Genomic DNA, 19,189 nt, shown 5'->3' with positions numbered 1-19,189 from the left:
AAACATTTGAACCTAACTCTCTCTCTCTCTCTCTCTATATATATATATATATATATATGTGTGTGTGTGTGTGTGTGTGTGTGGTCTTGGATTTTATCTCCAAAAGTGGCATTAGGTTGGTATCATACCACATTTACCATACTTTTTAAGTGTCATGTCATTTTTTACCACACCCCACAAAACTAGTGGGTGTTATACCATATCTTACCACACCCGCCACAGTACACATTTTTATGCATGAAATACTACATATGAAGGAGAGTTTTTGTTCCCCGCATGGTAAAGTTGTATAAAAAGATATGCATACCGCATTTTTAATTTGGAGGTCGATGCAGTGTTTACCGCATACCGCACTATACCATGGTATGCGGTATACCACAGTATGCGGTACAAGGCACGCCGTATGACCTTAAACGAGATTTTACTTCAATGCATAGAGGAAGATGAGACCGTAATCCATCAATAATATGGGATATTAACATATACACATATAAATACTCGAATCACATTTATCATCACTTGATAGTGGCAAGTGGCAAGTGGCAACAACACACATGTCACGGACCAAATTAAAAATAAATATTTTTAGAAGCAAATGGGGCATTTGATAAGCCCATTTTTGTTACATTCCGTACACCTCGTTCTGCCCCCTTCAACAGATTTCAAAATATTGCTACCATTACACTTACGGCAGACAACAGACCGAACTCCAGCACACCTTTTGCATGGCCCTTCAGATTTGTTTAGTATATCACGAACCAGTGGCTGGAATTTTCCTTGCTCGTGCAACAGAAAAATATCATCTGCTCCGCCAATGTACCTACCCTTTATAAACAGCCGAGGTAGTGCGGATAATTTTCCCAAATTCTGCAATTCATCTCTGAAATCCGAGTACATCGCTATATCTCTTTCTTGGTATAAAACCTTTAGACTTTTAAGTAACGAGTGAACCCTCGAGCAATCTTTGGACGTCTTTCGGATGCCTTTGACGCTTGTTGTGTACAAAATTACCAAATCGCTTCCTCCTGGAGGACATATTTCCTCGAAATCCAAAAGGCGATTTGTTTTTGCTTCAAAGACCTCCTGCTCAAAAAGTAGGTAAAAAATAATTAACCACGTTTTGTAATAGACTTAAGATTAAATTATGGGTGTTATTGAAGAAGCAAACAATGGTGTAATTTTTTTTTTGGAACTTCAAATTTGGTCAACTCATAAATTAGTCCTAATAGTTGAACTTTCGACCTCTAAAAAGGAATGATAATACCAGATAACACATGAGCTAGAAGTCTTTTAGTAAAATAATAGTGCAATTGTTATTTTATAGGGAGTTCTTAGTACAAAAACCATGTAAAATATTCCAATCAGAAACTATTATGTGTAATAGTTTCTGATTGGAATATTTTACATGGTTTTTGTACTAAGAACTCCCTATAAAATAACAATTGCACTATTATTTTACTAAACTATATATATATATATATATATATATATATATATATATATATATATATATATATATATATATATATATATATATGAACAAATATATTATTACACATAATAGTTTATGATTGGAATATTTTACATGGTTTTTGTACTAAGAACTCCCTATAAAATAACAATTGCACTATTATTTTACTAAATATATATATATATATATATATATATATATATATATATATATATATATATATATTCATATTATGAGGAATTTAAAATTTTACTCTAAATTAAGACTTTTATATTATAAACCAGTCAAGTGTTTACCGTATGAATATATTCTTTCTATTTCTTATCTTATGTTTGTAGGTATATCAATGTAAATTCGTGTTCCAACTATTTCTTCAAATTATAATAAAAAATAGGTTAAGATGATTATAGAAAAATAACTGACTAGAAAGAAAAAAATAAAAAAGAAACAACGTACTTGATATTCAAGTGCAGTTTTGAGCGTCTTCATGACCAGATTCGCTGAGGGGTGTCGTGACTTATCACTTTCCAAACACTTGTATGCAAGTTCTACGAATGTATCAAAACAATTTTGGTCAATCTGTCGCCTTAGATTATCATCCACAACACTATCTATTTTCTGCTCTTGATAGTTCTTCCTTATTAATACTGGTAGAGATCGACGCTCATCCTTATAACTATTATCAACACAAGGCCTTGAGCACAAAGCTTCGAATAGTACCACACCGAACGAGTAGACATCCGTTTCCTTTGTTAATTGCACTGTATTTTTATATATGGGATCAAAATAGCCAAGAGTGGCATTTTTGTCATCAGAGAAAAGGAGCTTGTGTTCTTCATTGGCATGTCCATATCTGGATAAGCCAAAATTTGTAATATAGGCGTTCCAATTTTTGTCCAACAAGATGTTGGCACTTCTAATATGACCATGCACGACACTTTTCTGGGTAACCTTATCATCATGAAGATACTCCAAGCCACATGCGGCTTCAAGACATGCCTTGAGACGTTGGATCCATGTGAATTTGGGGTCAAGTAGGAGAAAATCAAGACGCTGATGAATTGCAAAGTCATATACAATGATTCTTTCCTCACTCTCGTCACAAAATCCTTTAAGTGAGAGGACATTTTTATGTTTATAACTTGACAACAACATGATCTCTCTCCAAAACAAAAGATCCATATCGTCCTTTGTACAATCCAAGCGCTTTACAGTGCAAACGACTTGTCCCTTAGAGTGTTTAAATTCTCCTCTATATAACTTCCCTGCGGATCCACCTTCCGCAATGAAGTGGTCTTCACCAAAGTTATTGGTGGCAAGTTTTATGATATCAAGTCCAATTCTGAGATGTTCAAACTCTTTCACTAAGGACGACTTCGAGTCTGCGACTGACTACAATTTGGAAAAGAAAGTTAATATTTCCTAGTAATGATGATAGGAGAGGGAGTCAAAAAAACTATTCATGTATTCTTTAGTCAAAAAAATAATGCTTTATTTAACATAAAGAATAAAGGATAATGTTTGAGCATTTATGGGGTGTCACTACAAGATTTTTAAATAGGAGCAACAAATTAATGGTTAACCTATTAGTGATTAAAGCCGTCAAATTGTCTTTACTGGTTAACCTATTAGTGATTAAAGCCGTCAAATTGTCTTTACCGACAACATGTCGTCGTTATGATTTGTCTTAAATGCTGAGTCGATGTCCTCAATATAGTTCCTATTGGTGTCGCTTCTATTTATGACGTCCTCAATATAGTTCCTATTGGTGTCGCTTCTATTTATGACGACAGTATTGGTTGTTTTTTTAATACTTAAAATACTATTTTCCTAGAATTCAAAAATGCCAAAAAGAAAATAACAACAATATAAAATTTTGCTACAAAGCATAAAATCATAAAACTAGTTGGACACGTGATTATCGTTGTTGTTCCCTCCGTTACTGCCCTCGCTATTATTTTGGGTCGATCAATTCCTTGTTTAAAGCAACTAATGATATTTTTCTTTTGTTAATATCCTTATTAACTTATTAGCTATGGCAACATGGTTTTAAAGAAATGTTTCAATTGACTTATCCGATACCAGATGTAATAAGTTAACAAAAAAAATTATGTTTAACAAATTCTCTTTACATATGTAAAATGGATGAAAAATGATATCTTACATATTGTTGACTTTTTTTTTACTAATCTACTTTTTTCATCTTTTATAGAAATATTTTTGACAAAAACTTAACATCTATAAGAATTTTTTTCAAACTCTATGATTATTTTATAAGATTCCATATAAAATTAGTTATTATGTGATATATATATATATATATATATATATATATATATATATATATATATATATATATATATATATATATATATATATATATATATATATATATATATCAAATTAACTATCAAGTATCAAGGGACAAAGTAGAATACTGGTTTTATTTCTCCTATTAATGTTTTTGAATTTATAATGAAAAAAAAATTAAACGAAATATATATTAATTTAAAGGGGAAAGGCATCTTACTTGATATTCAAGGCTAGTTTCAAGTTCTCGCACAATCTTCTTCATGATTGGACGTGTATCGTATTCTCCGTTCAAACACTGATAGGCAATTGTTGAAAAGCATTTAAGAGAACTGGGATGAATTTCATCTTTTGTGTGAGACCAAACCATTTCATTTAGCCTGTCCCGTCTGTGATATCTTCGTACCATATTAGTCAAAGATTTAGACCTATCATTAGGGTCAGTAATACACAACCTCCCACACAAAACTTCAAACAAAACAACACCAAAGGAGTAGACGTCCGACTCCTTTGTTAGTATCCCACTCTCCATATACTGCGGATCTGTATACCCAAGCGTCCCTACAACACTGATGTTGTGGGTGATATAAAATGAGATTTGCTGGTTGGCTGGACCCATTTTGGATAGACCGAAATCTGCGATCTTTGCGTTCCAATTTTCATCTAATAAAATGTTGGCACTTTTAATATCCCGATGCAATAGTCTTTGATGCCCCCCAGCAGGATCATGAAGGTATGCTAGCCCGCGGGCAGACCCGATGCATATTTGAAGGCGTGTGACCCACGTTAACTCCTTGCTGCGGAGATGTCTGTCGAGACTTTGCTTTGATGCATATTCGTACACTAGGATCTTCTCTTCTTCCTCATCACAATACCCTAAGAGGGATATTATATTTTCATGTTTGTAAGCTGAAAGCATAATGATCTCCTTGAAAAACTCAGGGTCTCCTTGGCCAAACTCACGATTTAAACGTTTTACAGCCACTGTGATCATCGTCTTCTCTTTCCAACTGAGTTCTCCTTTGAACACCGGTCCAAATCCTCCTCCGCCGATTTGATTCTCTTTTGAAAATGTGTTGGTTGCTGATTTTATAGAATCCAATTGCATTTTAAGGTTTTCGAACCCTTTTAGAAGCGGCATCTTTTTGATGATCGATCAAAATTAGGAAACAAGAGTAAAACCTTTGAAGATCTATAAAAGTTGATGTGCTTGAAGATATTGCGTCTGCTGCTGCTGGCAAATGACAATATATAAAACTTAAGGCTTTAGTCAACTCTCTCCTTACCTAATTGATTGTTTATTTCTAATTAAAAGAATGAATTGACAGCTTGCATGCACTTAGTAAAACTTAAGATCTTAATCGACCTCTCTCTCCTTATATAACTGATGATTTATATTATAATGACAATAACTGATGCCTTTATTTAATAATGATAAGTTGCGGTTATAATAGAACTAGCACGTGCCTTACGCCCTTACCAACCTTGGTTAATTATTATCAAGATTTTTTTTTTTTTAACCGGCAAATTTTATTAAGAAGAAAGAAGAAAAATCCAAACCTCTGGCATGTATCTATGCAGGAGGAGGGAAAGAGAGAGAGATACATTTAGAGATAAATAATGCAAAAAGACCTCCTATTAGAGTTCAAAATTAAACTCCAAGTTGAAAAATTAGTCCGCAAATGGATTAATGCACCATTTAGTCCAATTGAAATTGTTACTACCACCGTTACTCCTTTGTTTGAACCATATAAATACCGATGCCTTAACGATATCAGTTACTATTGCAGGAGTTGTTATATTTTTCCTAAAAATTCTATCATTTCGTGCTTTCCATAAACTCCAAATGGTACCATAGTAAATTCCTAATAATATTCTTCTCTTTTTGGGATAGTTTCCACAGGTTGCAGCGAAATCTAATACTCTATTTATATTATCATATTGGGATACTGATATACCACACCATCTAATATCCACTCCCATATGACCTTTGCAAATGGACAAGTCCATAATAGATGGTTAGTTGACTCATCATCCATGTTGCAAACACTACAAGTCATCCAAAGGGAATTCACTCCCCTTTGTTGAAGTGTCATCGCAGAAGGAATGCGATTTTGTTTGGCTCACCAAACAAAACATACTATCTTTATAGTGATTTCGGTTATCCAGGCAAAGGAATGCGATGCTGGATCAGGATTTGATGAACTCAACAACCGCCTACATGCTTCAACCGTGAATAAGCCGTTCGAATCGAGACCACATATCCATTCATCTTTGTTTGAGTTTAGACTAAACGTATCAATCATCTGAACCAATTATTATCAAGTGCTTTAAGATTATCAAATTGTGTTGCAGTTATGAAGGGGGTCCTACCGACCCCAGATTTTCTCACCCCTCTAATTATGACTTTTTACTTTGGAAATTAAATTGTTTACATTTTTAAGCTCATTATTTTTCAACGGTGTTGTTATTGGCGGGGGATTTTAAATACACTTGGAAAAAAAATCAAAACCATTTATTGAAAGCTATTAATGGTAAACTTAATTAAAAAAATATTAAATATATAACCATGGTATTAACGTGAAATTATTTTAATGTTTTTTGTTAAGAGTAAATTAAAGAAATGGTCCTTGTATTTTGGTTTTATTTTCAGTTTAGTTTTTTAATTTAAAAATTAATAGGTTGTATCCCTATAGTTTATGAATATTACATTTTTAGTCTTTGTTTCAAATAAAAACACTAACTTATTCTTCTTTTTTCTTTTTTATTTTCTTTTAAAAATTTATTATTATTATTATTATTATTATTATATAACAATTTTATTTGTTCTTTATTTTAATAGAGTTTGTATAGATTTCATATAATTTTTTTTCAAATTATATATATATATATATATATATATATATATATATATATATATATATATATCAAAATTACAAAAATTGTCATTATGGTTTGCCAAAAGTCACAAAGCCAGTCCCTGATAATTTTTTTTCTTACGAATATGGTATATGTGGTTTCCAAAACTTACATTAATGACCATTTTTGCTAACTTCGTATTATATATAATTTGATTTTTATTAATAATTTTCATTCATTAACCTAAAAAAATTATATTTACGTGTTTATTTTAATATATTTGTCGGTATAATTCAAGGTGGTTAACCTTTTCTTTTGTTATTTTTTTTTTAAATTAGATGGTTTTTTTATAAACTTTTCGGTTTAAATTCGAGTTTTTTTATGTTTCGAACAATAAAAAATAATGATTACAAACAATTAAACGAACAATAAAAAATATAATATGATATTTTTTCACAACTATAACAAATAAAATTATCATTTTCATTTACTACTGTTTCGTCAAACAATGTCATATTTTAATTTTATTAATTATCAGGGACATTAACTATATGAATATTACAATTATTACGTGGTGCATTCAGTGGAATATATGCATTAAGTCGAGCATTATACAGTATTTCCCATCCAGCGGCACGTTCTGATCTGTGATGACGCCAAAGTGACAAAACTGTAGACATTTAATGTAATTCTTGTAAATCAACTTTTACATAATGGCCAATTATAAATGAAGGCGATAACAATAGATATATGATTTAAATATCTTGCGGACCAGGCCAAAGTGGAAAACAGGTCGACGATCCTTGTTTGTCTAAAAAATAGACAATTACATCAAAGTTATTAGCGATGAGAAATCCAGTATCCGGCATAATCAACCAATATTCATTTTGTGCAGAACCAAATCCAGTGAAACTCAATGAGTGTTGTACGTTGTTTATATCATCCTGAAAAATCATCGAATATCGTCCCAAATCCTAAAAAATAGACAATTATACCATACTTATTATTTTGATTTGATCCTAGTGGTATTCATTTACACCGCACTAAAATAAAGATAGGGTATTCATTGTAAATGTATGGCAAGTTAAAGGAACATAAGTGTAAGTATAGTTATATTATTATGATTTGATTGTAGTGGTATTCATTTACACCGCACTAAAATAAAGATAAGATATTTATTGTAAATGTACGACAAGTTAAAGGACCATAAATGTAAGTATAGTTATATTATTATGATTTGATTGTAGTGGTACACTGCACTAAAATAAAGATAGGGTATTTATTGTAAATGTATGGCAAGTTAAAGGACCATAAATGTAAGTAGAGTTATATTATTTTGATTTGATCGTAGTGGTATTCATTTATACCGCACTAAAATAAAGATAGGGTATTTATTGTAAATGTATGGCAAGTTAAAGGAACATAAGTGTAAGTATAGTTATATTATTATGATTTGATTGTAGTAGTATTCATTTACACCGCACTAAAATTAAGATAGGGTATTTATTGTAAATGTATGGCAAGTTAAAGGACCATAAATGTAAGTATAGTTATATTATTATGATTTAATTGTAGTGGTATTCATTTACGCCGCGCTAAAATAAAGATAGGATATTTATTTTAAATGTAGGGTAAGTTAAAGGACCATAAATGTAAATATAGTTATTAGTTTTGGCTAATACCAAATGGAAGGATGGGGTCCATTGCACGGTGATGAAGATAAATGGAAGGGGTGGGAAGTGTTCTTATGGACAAACTCTTTGAAATTATTTCCCTTAATTTTTCAGCGTTTTTTAGAAAGTTATAAGTTTAAACGTTAAAATTTCAAGTTTACATGTAGGAAAATTGTCAGAAAAGTTCCAAAATTATCGTGTTTTTACAAATAATCATTTTTTTCTTTTAAAAGGAAATGACATATTTTGACCAATTTCCGTCAAACACCTTTATCGTAATCGATTCGAGGCCATCAAATGCCAATTTCTGCAACACTGATTAATATATATTAAATTGAAATATATATATATATATATATATATATATATATATATATATATATATATATATATATATATATATATTGAAATATTAATATATATTAAATTAAAGTAATAAGGGTTGAAAGTAATTTTTTCAAAATAAAAAAGGATATAAATTAAAAATAAGTTTTAACTAGAAGGGGTGAAGATGTAAAATTATTTAATACACATTTGAAGAACAGCATTTAAATGTAGCGGGCAAATGTAGCGGACCGGCAAACTTTCCATAAAATCAACAGAGAAAACCGAATCATAACCATTATAATTGATTAATGTATTTCAATAATCATTGGGTAATGGTTAATATTGATTTTGGATAACGGTTTTAATCGGTTAATAGATATGATTAACGGTTAATATTGGTTAACTATAATGGTCCAAAAATGACATAAAAATAAAAATATTTTTCTATAAAATTTGAAAAACATAAATCCATTGTTATAAAAAAATGAATGACTTTGTATACATAACTATATTGATAGGAGATTACTTATGATATCTAATTCCAAGTAATTTCCCTTTAAAATTTTATTTCTCAATATATTACATACATTATACTCTCATTGTCTTTTATTTATTGTCCACTTTTGACTTTTGAAGTATTTATTATTTAACTCTGACCTTAGATATTTTTATTTGTGTTATAATTTACTTAATAAAACTTATAAAAATAAAAACTCATTTAAAATACAATCCATTCATATATTTTGTGTCAAGTATTATATATCAAAAACATAAATGTTTAAGGTCAAAGTAAAAGAATAAATACAACAAAAGTTAAAAGTGGAAAATAAAAATGGGATGGAGGAGTATTTAATATTATATTATATTAAAAATATTTATTAATATTATTGGTTCAGTTCGGTTAATAGTGGTTGGGTTTTGGATGAAAACGATAACTGAACCATATGTATTCGGTTAATCAAAAATAGAAACCGCACCATATATTTTTGTAATGGTTCGGTAATATTGGTTAATTTGGTTATGGTTCGGTTTTTTGGTTAATATTCTCACCCCTACAAATCAATTAGGGTTATTTAAAAATGTGAGAATTATAATAATATATAGGTCATCCGTCCAATCGATTAGGGTTATTAAAATAAGTCAAAGTGGTATTGACCTTTAATCGGGTGCTTTTAACAACACCCCCGATCACAATAGGCGGCCAAAAAAGGAAGAGGTGCGGCCAAACTGCACCCAAGACCGCATAAGGGGGTGGTGTTCCCCGCCTATGTGGGAAAAGGTGCGGTAGAGACCGCGCGACTCCCCACATTCTAATGGACTTTGCTTTTGCTTTGATCTCAATATAAGATAATATATAATGTCATTTTAGTTTGGGGTCTTACAAAATGGTAGTGGTTTTGACATTAAAATGGGTGGTTTTGAGTTGTAAAACCACTACCATTTTGTAAGACCCCAAACAACACCCGTTATTGGCACCACCATTTTGTAAGACCCCAAACAACACCCGTTATTGGCACCTGTTTACAACTCAAAGCCACCTATTTTAATGTCAAAACCACTACCATTTTGTAAGACCCCAAACTAAAATGACATTATATATTGTCTTATATCGAGATCAAAGCAAAAGCAAAGTCAATTAGAATGTGGGGAGTCGCACAGTCTCTACCACACCTTTTTCCACATAGGCGGGGAACACCACCCCCTTATGCGGTCTTGGGTGCAGTTTGACCGCACTTCTTCCTTTTTTGGCCGCCTATTGTGATTGGTTAATACAAAAAGTGACCGTTGAACGGTCAAAAAGCTAAACATTTTTTTTACTTATAAACTAAACCATTTTTCTTCATTTGTTCAAATCAAAACCAAACTTTTAGATTTTTCTATTGTTTTCTCTCTCAAAATTAATAGAAAATATCATCTTCTGAAAAATTTCAAGTTATTTTTTATGCTGCTATTGCTTGTGTTCAAATGGCGGGTCAAACGTATGACGTTTTATTCAATAACGCAGCCAAAAGTTCTCAACAGAGAACATGAAGATATATTTTTCAGAAATCGTGAAAAGGTCAACCAACGTTTGATACAAGACTACTTTTATGAGAATGCCACTTATCAATGGTACTATTTTCGTAGGCACTTCAGAATGTTCAAATGTTTATATGAACATATAGTTGAAGATGTAACGAGGGAATGCAGTTTTTTCCAACAACGTTCCAACGTTAGATGTACACCCGGTTTCACTATCTTACAAAAATGCACAACCGCACTTCGTTAATTAGCATATGGCATCACGCCTGATGCGTTGGACGAGAGTTTTAGGATTTCGAATAGGACTGCACGAGATAGTCTACACTATTTTTTTTTAAAACTGTGATTCAGTTTTATGGTCCAAAATATTTATGTAAGCCTACAAGTAATGACATCTTACAATTCCAAGCACATCATGCTAGTGTATATGGCTTTCCTGGAATGATAGGAGGTTTAGATTATCTCCATTGGGCATGGAAAAATTGTCTTACCTCACATCATGGTCAATTTACCCAAGGTGATCACGGTCACCCAACGGTCATACTTGAAGTTGTTGCTGTAACGTCCCAAAAATAAAACCCGAAAATTTCATTTTTCAATTAATAAAGCAATATCCCAAAACATCATCATAAATCCTAAGTGGAATAAATGTATCCAAACATCATAAAATATAAGAGTTATCATGAAAATGCGGAACAATATTGTGTGTGCAATGCAATCACCTCGACTCTTCCTTTTTGCACCAAAAGGACCAAAAACGTAAACTGAAAACCGTAAGCATAAAACTTAGTGCGTTCCCCAAACTATCACATGTCATACATAATAAGCACATATTGGGCTCACACCCTACATCGGGCCTCACCCGACATCGAGTCTCACTCAGCCTCGGGCCCTGCCCGACATCGAGCCTCGCTCGGATTACAGATCTTTCATTTATTACGCCCCGCCTGACATCGGGCCCCGCCCAGTACATATAAAAATATAAACGTATAATCATGCTAACACATACGATAATCACAAAGACCATAGCATACAATACAATCATCGGGCCTAGCTCGGCATCGAGTCCCGCTCGGTATACATACCAACACATAACACATGTAAGAGTCATGGAGATATCTAGCGTCCTAACATAATAATCATGGGTTGGAATTGGTGCCTTCAACTCGCTAAACCCAGTGAGGAAACTCGCCTCAGACTGTTGAATATTACAGATAAATCTCTGGCTGCTTGTCCGCTAAAATCTTCGCGTTGTCATCATAAAATGAAATCCAATTAATAATTGGATCCCGACTCACCCTAAGAGTCCAAACTAGGGTAGAAGACCATTTTTCCCTTTACCTAACTTGGCCCAAAGCCAAGGCCCAAACCAACTATCAAAAAGGCCCAATTCCAAAATGATCACCCAAAGCCCAAATATAGTCTAATCTTCCAAATTGGGCCCAAATCCCTTTGCGGGCATTCAACCAAAAGAGTCAAATAAATAGTATCAGCCCAAAAATAATATTATGATGACCCATCAAAGCCCTAGACTCCTAAGGTTCAACATGGGCCCAATATCGAAAAGCCCAAAATTTTGAAGTCCATTGCCGAGTACGCGAGGCGTACTCAGCTCGTATGCTTAACGTATACGCTCTGGGGCTAGTATGTGTAGCGTACCAGCTTTTATGCCCAACATACTCCCCACTTGGCCATCCCACACCATTAAGCACTCAATCCATTCAGCCCTTACTCCATACTCTTAGATCTTGTCTCAAAATATGATTTATCACGTAAAGTTGGCAACTTTACGTGCATGCATGGCTTAATAAGGGTTCTAAGAGCTTAACAAATTGTCTTAACACATGCAAGAGTCCATAAATACCTTAAAGCTTGCATTTTTATGGAATAAGAGACCAAAAGAAACCTAGATCTACCATCAATCACTTCTAAAGTGAATCAAGAAGCTCCTCAATCACTCCAAGGACTCAAAAAGCATAAGATAGAAACATAACTAGATCTAGCATCATAGATTAGCAAGATGTGAGCTTTTTAACTCAAAAAGCTAGTTAATGATGAGCTAATCCCATATCCTCAAGCTCTAAGCACAACTCTAAGTGGCCCTCTTCTTATTTTCCTTCACAAAACATTAGAGATGCACAAACAGCCGATCCGATCCGATCTGATCCAACTTGATGACATCAAAGCGAATCCAGTTTCACCAAAAATCCGATCGGGTTTCAAATCGGTTTTGACCAGTTCTGACCGGTTTTCCCTTAAGCGAATCTGAATCAGTTTAATATGATCTTGTTTGGATCTGATCCGAAATTTACAAAAAAAAAAAAAAATTAATAGAACCTCATATATAACACAAAATGCAACATAGGTTCATTAAAATAGTTATAAATACATCAAACGTCGAAATAGAAAGAGTTTAGAAACTAGATAACTAATAATAATAATAATAATAATAATAATAATAATAATAATAATAATAAAGTGGTGTTATAACATTTTGCCAAATAGAAAGAGTTTTTATGGTTTTCCACTTCGTGTCCCCTTCACTAAAATTTTCTTCAACCGCCACGCTAATGGTTAGGGGTATCATCAATACCATATTCTTCATCTTCGTGTTCGTCTTCATCGTTTATAGTCTTCGTTCAACATTTTGTGCTAGTGGGCCTTCTAGTGATGCCAAGTGTTGTATATGTTCCACCGAATGCAATTAATCATTCAAGAAAACGCAAACCTCTACCACAACCGCGGTAAGATTCATCCTCAACTTTGATAAAACTATACCACTAAAAGAAAAGGCGGATTCCGAAGTTACCGTAGAAGCTTGGACAGTTAGTAAATCACGGACCTTGACGGAGAGAATAGAATTTTGTGCTTCCTTTTCTCTCCACCAAGTCAAAAGATCCAAAATTTTAAATTGTGGTGCACTCATGAATTTTAAAAAGTTTGACCCCACATAAATTCCATGTTTGCTACTAGGGGTTATGTGAGTGCTCGTTTGTTTTGTTCCTCCAAAAGATAGTTATAGAGGTTGATATGAAAATCCATTCGACACCGACTACTATCCGATGCACCATTAGTAGAGTCGGTTACACTAGCAAAAGTGTCTGACATATTGCCATATTTTGTAGCGTATATGTCAAACAAACTAGTAAAAGTATTATTAAAATTGTGTATTTGGTTACGGATGTAGTTTGAGTCATCTTTGTGCTAATTTAAAGAGATGAAAATTTTGGTAATCAAAGCTTCTACACCCGTAACATTGATACGTGGGTTTAATGCCGCAACACAAGTAAAAAGTGGTGACATTTCTTTGAAATATTTGACTAAATTTTCTCTGATTGGTCTCGTAACCAAAACAAATATTTCGCTTCTTTATTCAAAATGCTCCAATTGTGCGGACATCAACCATAACTCATTTAGTAACAATGAACTTGTAGGATAATACACACCTGATAAAAAGATGTAGATTGTTTAAAAACTTTTAACATTTCCACAAACTCTTCCATCAAATCCCAATCAAAATCCGAAACCGGGTTTTTTCCTTTTGAAATTGTGATGTAAAATAATTACAAAGTGATTCTTTGACGTGTCAAACTTTCAAACATCATGCACATTGAACTCCATCTAGTGTCAACATCCCAATGAGGACTATATGGAGTTACGTCAATGGAAACGACGATTGTAGCTTTATTTTTTCCAAAAACTCTAGTTAACACAGTTTTGAATTTTTCAATTGTAGAATCTATCATTTTTAAACCATCTTGTATCACTAGATTAATAATGTGACAAACACATCGATTATGAAAAAACATGCAATCCAAAATAGGTCTATATTTTGCAATTAATCTTTTTGCGGCGGTGGTATTGTTACTTGCATTGTGAAACGAAATGGAGAAGATTTTGTCACCTAAACTATAAGCCTCTATAACGCTTATTAAAACTACAAATAGTCGTGCCCTTATGTGAGGATACGCAAAAAGTTCAAAAGCAATAACTCGTTTATTCATTACCCAAGTAGAGGGGTCTATCCAATGTGTCGTGACGATAAGATAGCTTTTGGAAACATTTCCGGTGGAGGACCAAACATCACAAGTTTAAGAAACACCGGTTTTAAATTTCAAAATCCAAATTGCATATCTTTTTTGGCTATACCCCAATACTTTATAGCATCACGTCTAAGAGTAGTGTGACTTACTTGTCGATATTGAGGTTGCATTTTTTCCCGTAAAATTTGTGTTGATCATGGGTTGTCGAAGTGGATGAAAGGCAATCCCTCTTGAATCACAAACTTGCAAAATCTTTCACGAACTTCTTCATTGTTGTAAATAAATATCGCCCTGTCGGGAGTAATGTTAGGTTGACTCGGATCGCCTTGACCTTTTACAACCAGACAAGTCAAATTTCGTTTAACCGTTGGATATTTGCAAGTACCTATGTGTTATGTGTTTAACCTTTGGATAATTACATGCATCTTAGTTATGTGTTGAAAACGGAAAAAATTCTTGGGTAATAAGGTTGTTATCATGTTTTCTTCAAGTTTTAGAGGGGAAATACAAGTTACAACCTCAAAACATAATCTAAACTTAAACACCAGCTTTCAACAGAAAAGTTATGGTATATTCACGGACTGTTTTGACTATCTTAAACTTAATATTTTTCAAATCTGTTCAATATGCAAATAGATCAGGTTTATACCTTTCTAAAGATTACTTGCACACGTTCATACAATTTTTCTACAATTTATGTCGATTTTCACAAAACTACCTATCATTTCAGAAATGATTTCGGACCGGTCTATGAAGATGAATATTTTCAAACTGGTTTGATACCACTAAAAATTATAATAAAATTATGAACAAATTATACTCATTTTCTAAACTCTTTGAATTTACGGATCCAAATTTCAACTTACGATGATTTTTCTATAGTTTTTCTAAAAACAATGACAAAAAAGTCAAAAACTAGAAATTGTCCTCATCATACTAAATGTTTTATATTTGTGTTTAGATTTAAGTTTATGTGTTATAATCTTTTAAAACATCTAAACATGATAAATTAGATGTGTTTATATATTTGATTATATAAATGGACTTAACAAAACATTCATAATAAACTATAACTGGTATAGTTTGGGAGTCACAAACCACACTTTCATTTTAGAGAACATATAATTATTCAAAGGTATAATTATTTCATTTTACAAGAAAAATGATTCATAGTTCACGTAAATCTGGTAAGGCTCTTGTAAGACTTTCCTTCAACGTACCTACCTAGCGTACACCGTAAGTCCTTTAGTTATAACCAGAGTCTCCTGGAGGGAGAGCGAGGTAATTAGGTATAGATCTATACGGGGTTGACACCCCCATACCTGAGTTGTTCACTACAGCTATACGAGCCAGTCTAGGGTGACAAATATCTTATTTAAATCGATGCCTGAAGAACGTCATGACAGGCGTATCAGTCATATCAAGCATGGTTGTAACGACTCATATAGGGAATAACAATAAGATTTTGGTTTACGGGAAGCTTACACTTCATCGGTTTTATTCAACTATAAAACTACACATTATTTTCCAGTATACGGTCCATTATACTTTCGGTCTTAGGGTTTAAGACTACGGTTTTTCATGCATCATAAAATGTTGGATTTTCTAGGAACACACTCTTCACAAATACAAACAAAAGAAACAAAGGACATGCACACACATATATTCACGGTTTTACCACGAGACTTACAAACTATTTTCATAGAAAATATCAGATTTTTTAAAAGTGCTACGAGAACTATTCTAAACAAATATAAAACCATTTTATACAAAAATGCTTATGAACTCACCAACTTTTTAGTTGACGCTTTTAAAAACGACTTGTATTCTCAGGGATCCAGTAACAGGTAATCAGCTCTGCTATGAGATCAAGTGGTGAAATCTTATGAATTTTTACTTTGGTCACTTTTGTGTAACTGATGAACAAGTACAATATGTAAACAATGTAAGTGTGTAATTTCAATATATGTCACTTCTAATGCTATGTTTCATTCATATTCAATTGTTATGATATTATACAATGACGTCATCCTCCCCCGAACGTTTCCGTCGTTTTGGTTCGGGGTTGTGACACGTTCCATGGTCTAAATGGATAAAGTTTCCAACTTTATCCCTTAAGACCTTCCATGAGGAAAAGATCTCACCCCTAGGTCTAAAAAAGGGTGAAAACACATCATAACTTAATCATTAAGCACTTAATCTTGAAGATCTCATGATCAACGATTAAGAACGGTTCCTAGTACGGAAAATATCATAAAAATCCATGCTTTCCATACATGCATGTCCAATGCATGTATTGAATTCCCAATAGGTCAAAAACTAGGGTTTAATGACCAAAATTCCATGCATGACACCAAAACTCATTTATAAATTAGATCCAAGACACCAAATAATCTATTTGACCTTGAGATTCATAAAGTTGCAAAAACTTTATGAGATCCCAACACTCAAAATCCATCAAGACACGAAGAAAATGGACAAAATCAAGAGATCAAGTAACATGGAAAGTAAAAGGTTGGATCTTGGACACTCACTAAGGTCCAGGAGATGTGCTAGTTGAAGAAAATGTTTATTGCCAAGTAACTACTGCACCAAGGAGTTCCTTTTCCTTCAAAAATCACCAAAATCACAAAGAATGAGCTCACAACTTCAATGGAGGTTAGACTTAGGGTTTCTGAGTTTGAGAGGGAGATGGATGTTAAATGATCATGAAACCCTAGCCTTAATGTTCTTTATACGAGGCCTATAGCCCAAAATTAGGTTTTTTCACTAAAAACACCTGCCATGCCGTGGCACCTAAGGCCACGTCGTGGCGGATCATTTAAGTTATACGTTCCAAAAGTTGATTCATAAAAATTTAATACATAAAAAGTTGATTCAGACCTGGAATGGATGTTACACGACCTGAACCCGTATAAGACAAATAGAGTCGGGTTTAATCAGGTCAAAAGATTGAAATCGGGTTGGTCAGGTCGACCTAAATAACCCGAAATATATATAAGATCAGGTTTCGGGTATGTAAAATTCCATTTAATCGGGCTCGGGTTATCCCGATTAATCCATTTAACATTATACTTAATAAGTTCTTCATATTTCTATTGCACAAGTTGTTAAGCTAAATGATGATGATATCTTTCTCAATTTGCACAAGTTGTTAAGCTAAATGATGAATGATATCTTTCTCAATTTGACGTACACGATACACTTATAAGGCAATAGGGAACTAGGGATAAAATACAATTGCCTTTTTTTCTTTTAATTTTATTTCCAAACTCAATGTGTTTTGTTGCTAAAATGTTAAACTTTTGCTCGTGACATGAAATTTATTATTGAGTGTTTCAACAAGTATTGCATATTTAAGTTTTTACCTAGTCAATTTATAAACTAACTAATTACAAATTATAACAATGCAAAAAAAATGACATATTTTTCAAAAGCTACATTCAGAGAGAGCATACCAAAATTCAATATATGTAATTCGTCAATTTCAACCACTCTCGACTCATTCTATGTTTCAATTCAATAATGCACAAACTACACAAAAGAGTGCACCTTTTTAAAATTTTCAATTTAGGTCCTTATACTTGTAAGTTATTTGCTAAAATAAACAAATATTTTTTTAATTATATTTTTAACCTCGATTAACCCGACTAACCCAACATGACTAACCCGAAACTTAATAGGGTCGGGTTCATGGTTAATTTTTTTAAAGAAAAAACATGACTAACCCGATCCGTTTAACCTGAAATCCAATTGGATTGACCCGATTAACAACCCTAGCAATATTTATATGTGAATATTACATGATTTATATTCACATGTAAATATTACATCATAGATTCACTTTTGAATGGTATATGGTATATTTACATATAACACATGTGAATATTACATGATATATTCACATATAACACATGTGAATAGCATATAAAGTTATACATTCATATATGATATGTGTATATATAGATATAAAACATACATATTTTTATGAATGTTCTTACATATGTGCATTTGCGCATATATATATATATATATATATATATATATATATATATATATATATATATATATATATACACTTATACATTGTTGGATTAGTGTCTAAGCTCGTAACTATATTTGGTAAGTATTTGATCCGGTTGTGCACGGTCCTTTTGGGTTGCCTTCACCAAAGCAACTTGATATGATGATTTATGTAGAAGGAGGATTAATTATGATTTATTAATATATTATATGAATAATATATTGAAGGAGAAATCATATTGTTAAATTAATATTAGTCAAGAATTAATTAAGAATTAATTTTGTGACTAAAAGACATTAGTTAAACTTAAGGGACTGGAATTGTAATTATAAGATAGTTGCAATTGGGCTATGGATCATCTTGGAACATAGGTTGGACGAATTCTATGGGAAGCCCATAAGGAATTCGTCCAAGGGCTGTTCTAAAGGGAGTCCATGGGATGCTTAGGGCCTAAGCAGTC

At 32.5% G+C, this 19,189-nt stretch overlaps 1 protein-coding gene across 1 annotated transcript; it reads right to left on the bottom strand.

The window, feature by feature from the left end:
• Positions 1-444: 444 nt before the first annotated feature.
• LOC111897576 (uncharacterized) lies at positions 445-5,084 on the bottom strand. The gene is made up of 3 exons (XM_042902531.2): positions 4,002-5,084; positions 1,928-2,863; positions 445-1,083 (listed from the first exon to the last, which is right to left on the bottom strand). Exons 1-3 carry the CDS (start codon positions 4,920-4,922, stop codon positions 586-588), a joined length of 2,355 nt encoding a protein of 784 aa, XP_042758465.1. The 5' UTR covers positions 4,923-5,084; the 3' UTR covers positions 445-585.
• Between the last annotated feature and the right edge of the window lie 14,105 nt (positions 5,085-19,189).

The sequence above is a fragment of the Lactuca sativa genome, chromosome 5, assembly GCF_002870075.4.
Source record: "Lactuca sativa cultivar Salinas chromosome 5, Lsat_Salinas_v11, whole genome shotgun sequence".
Classification (NCBI taxonomy): domain Eukaryota; kingdom Viridiplantae; phylum Streptophyta; class Magnoliopsida; order Asterales; family Asteraceae; genus Lactuca; species Lactuca sativa.
The sequence above is the reverse complement of the archived record's forward strand: the minus strand, read 5'-3'. Positions and strand labels throughout refer to the sequence as shown.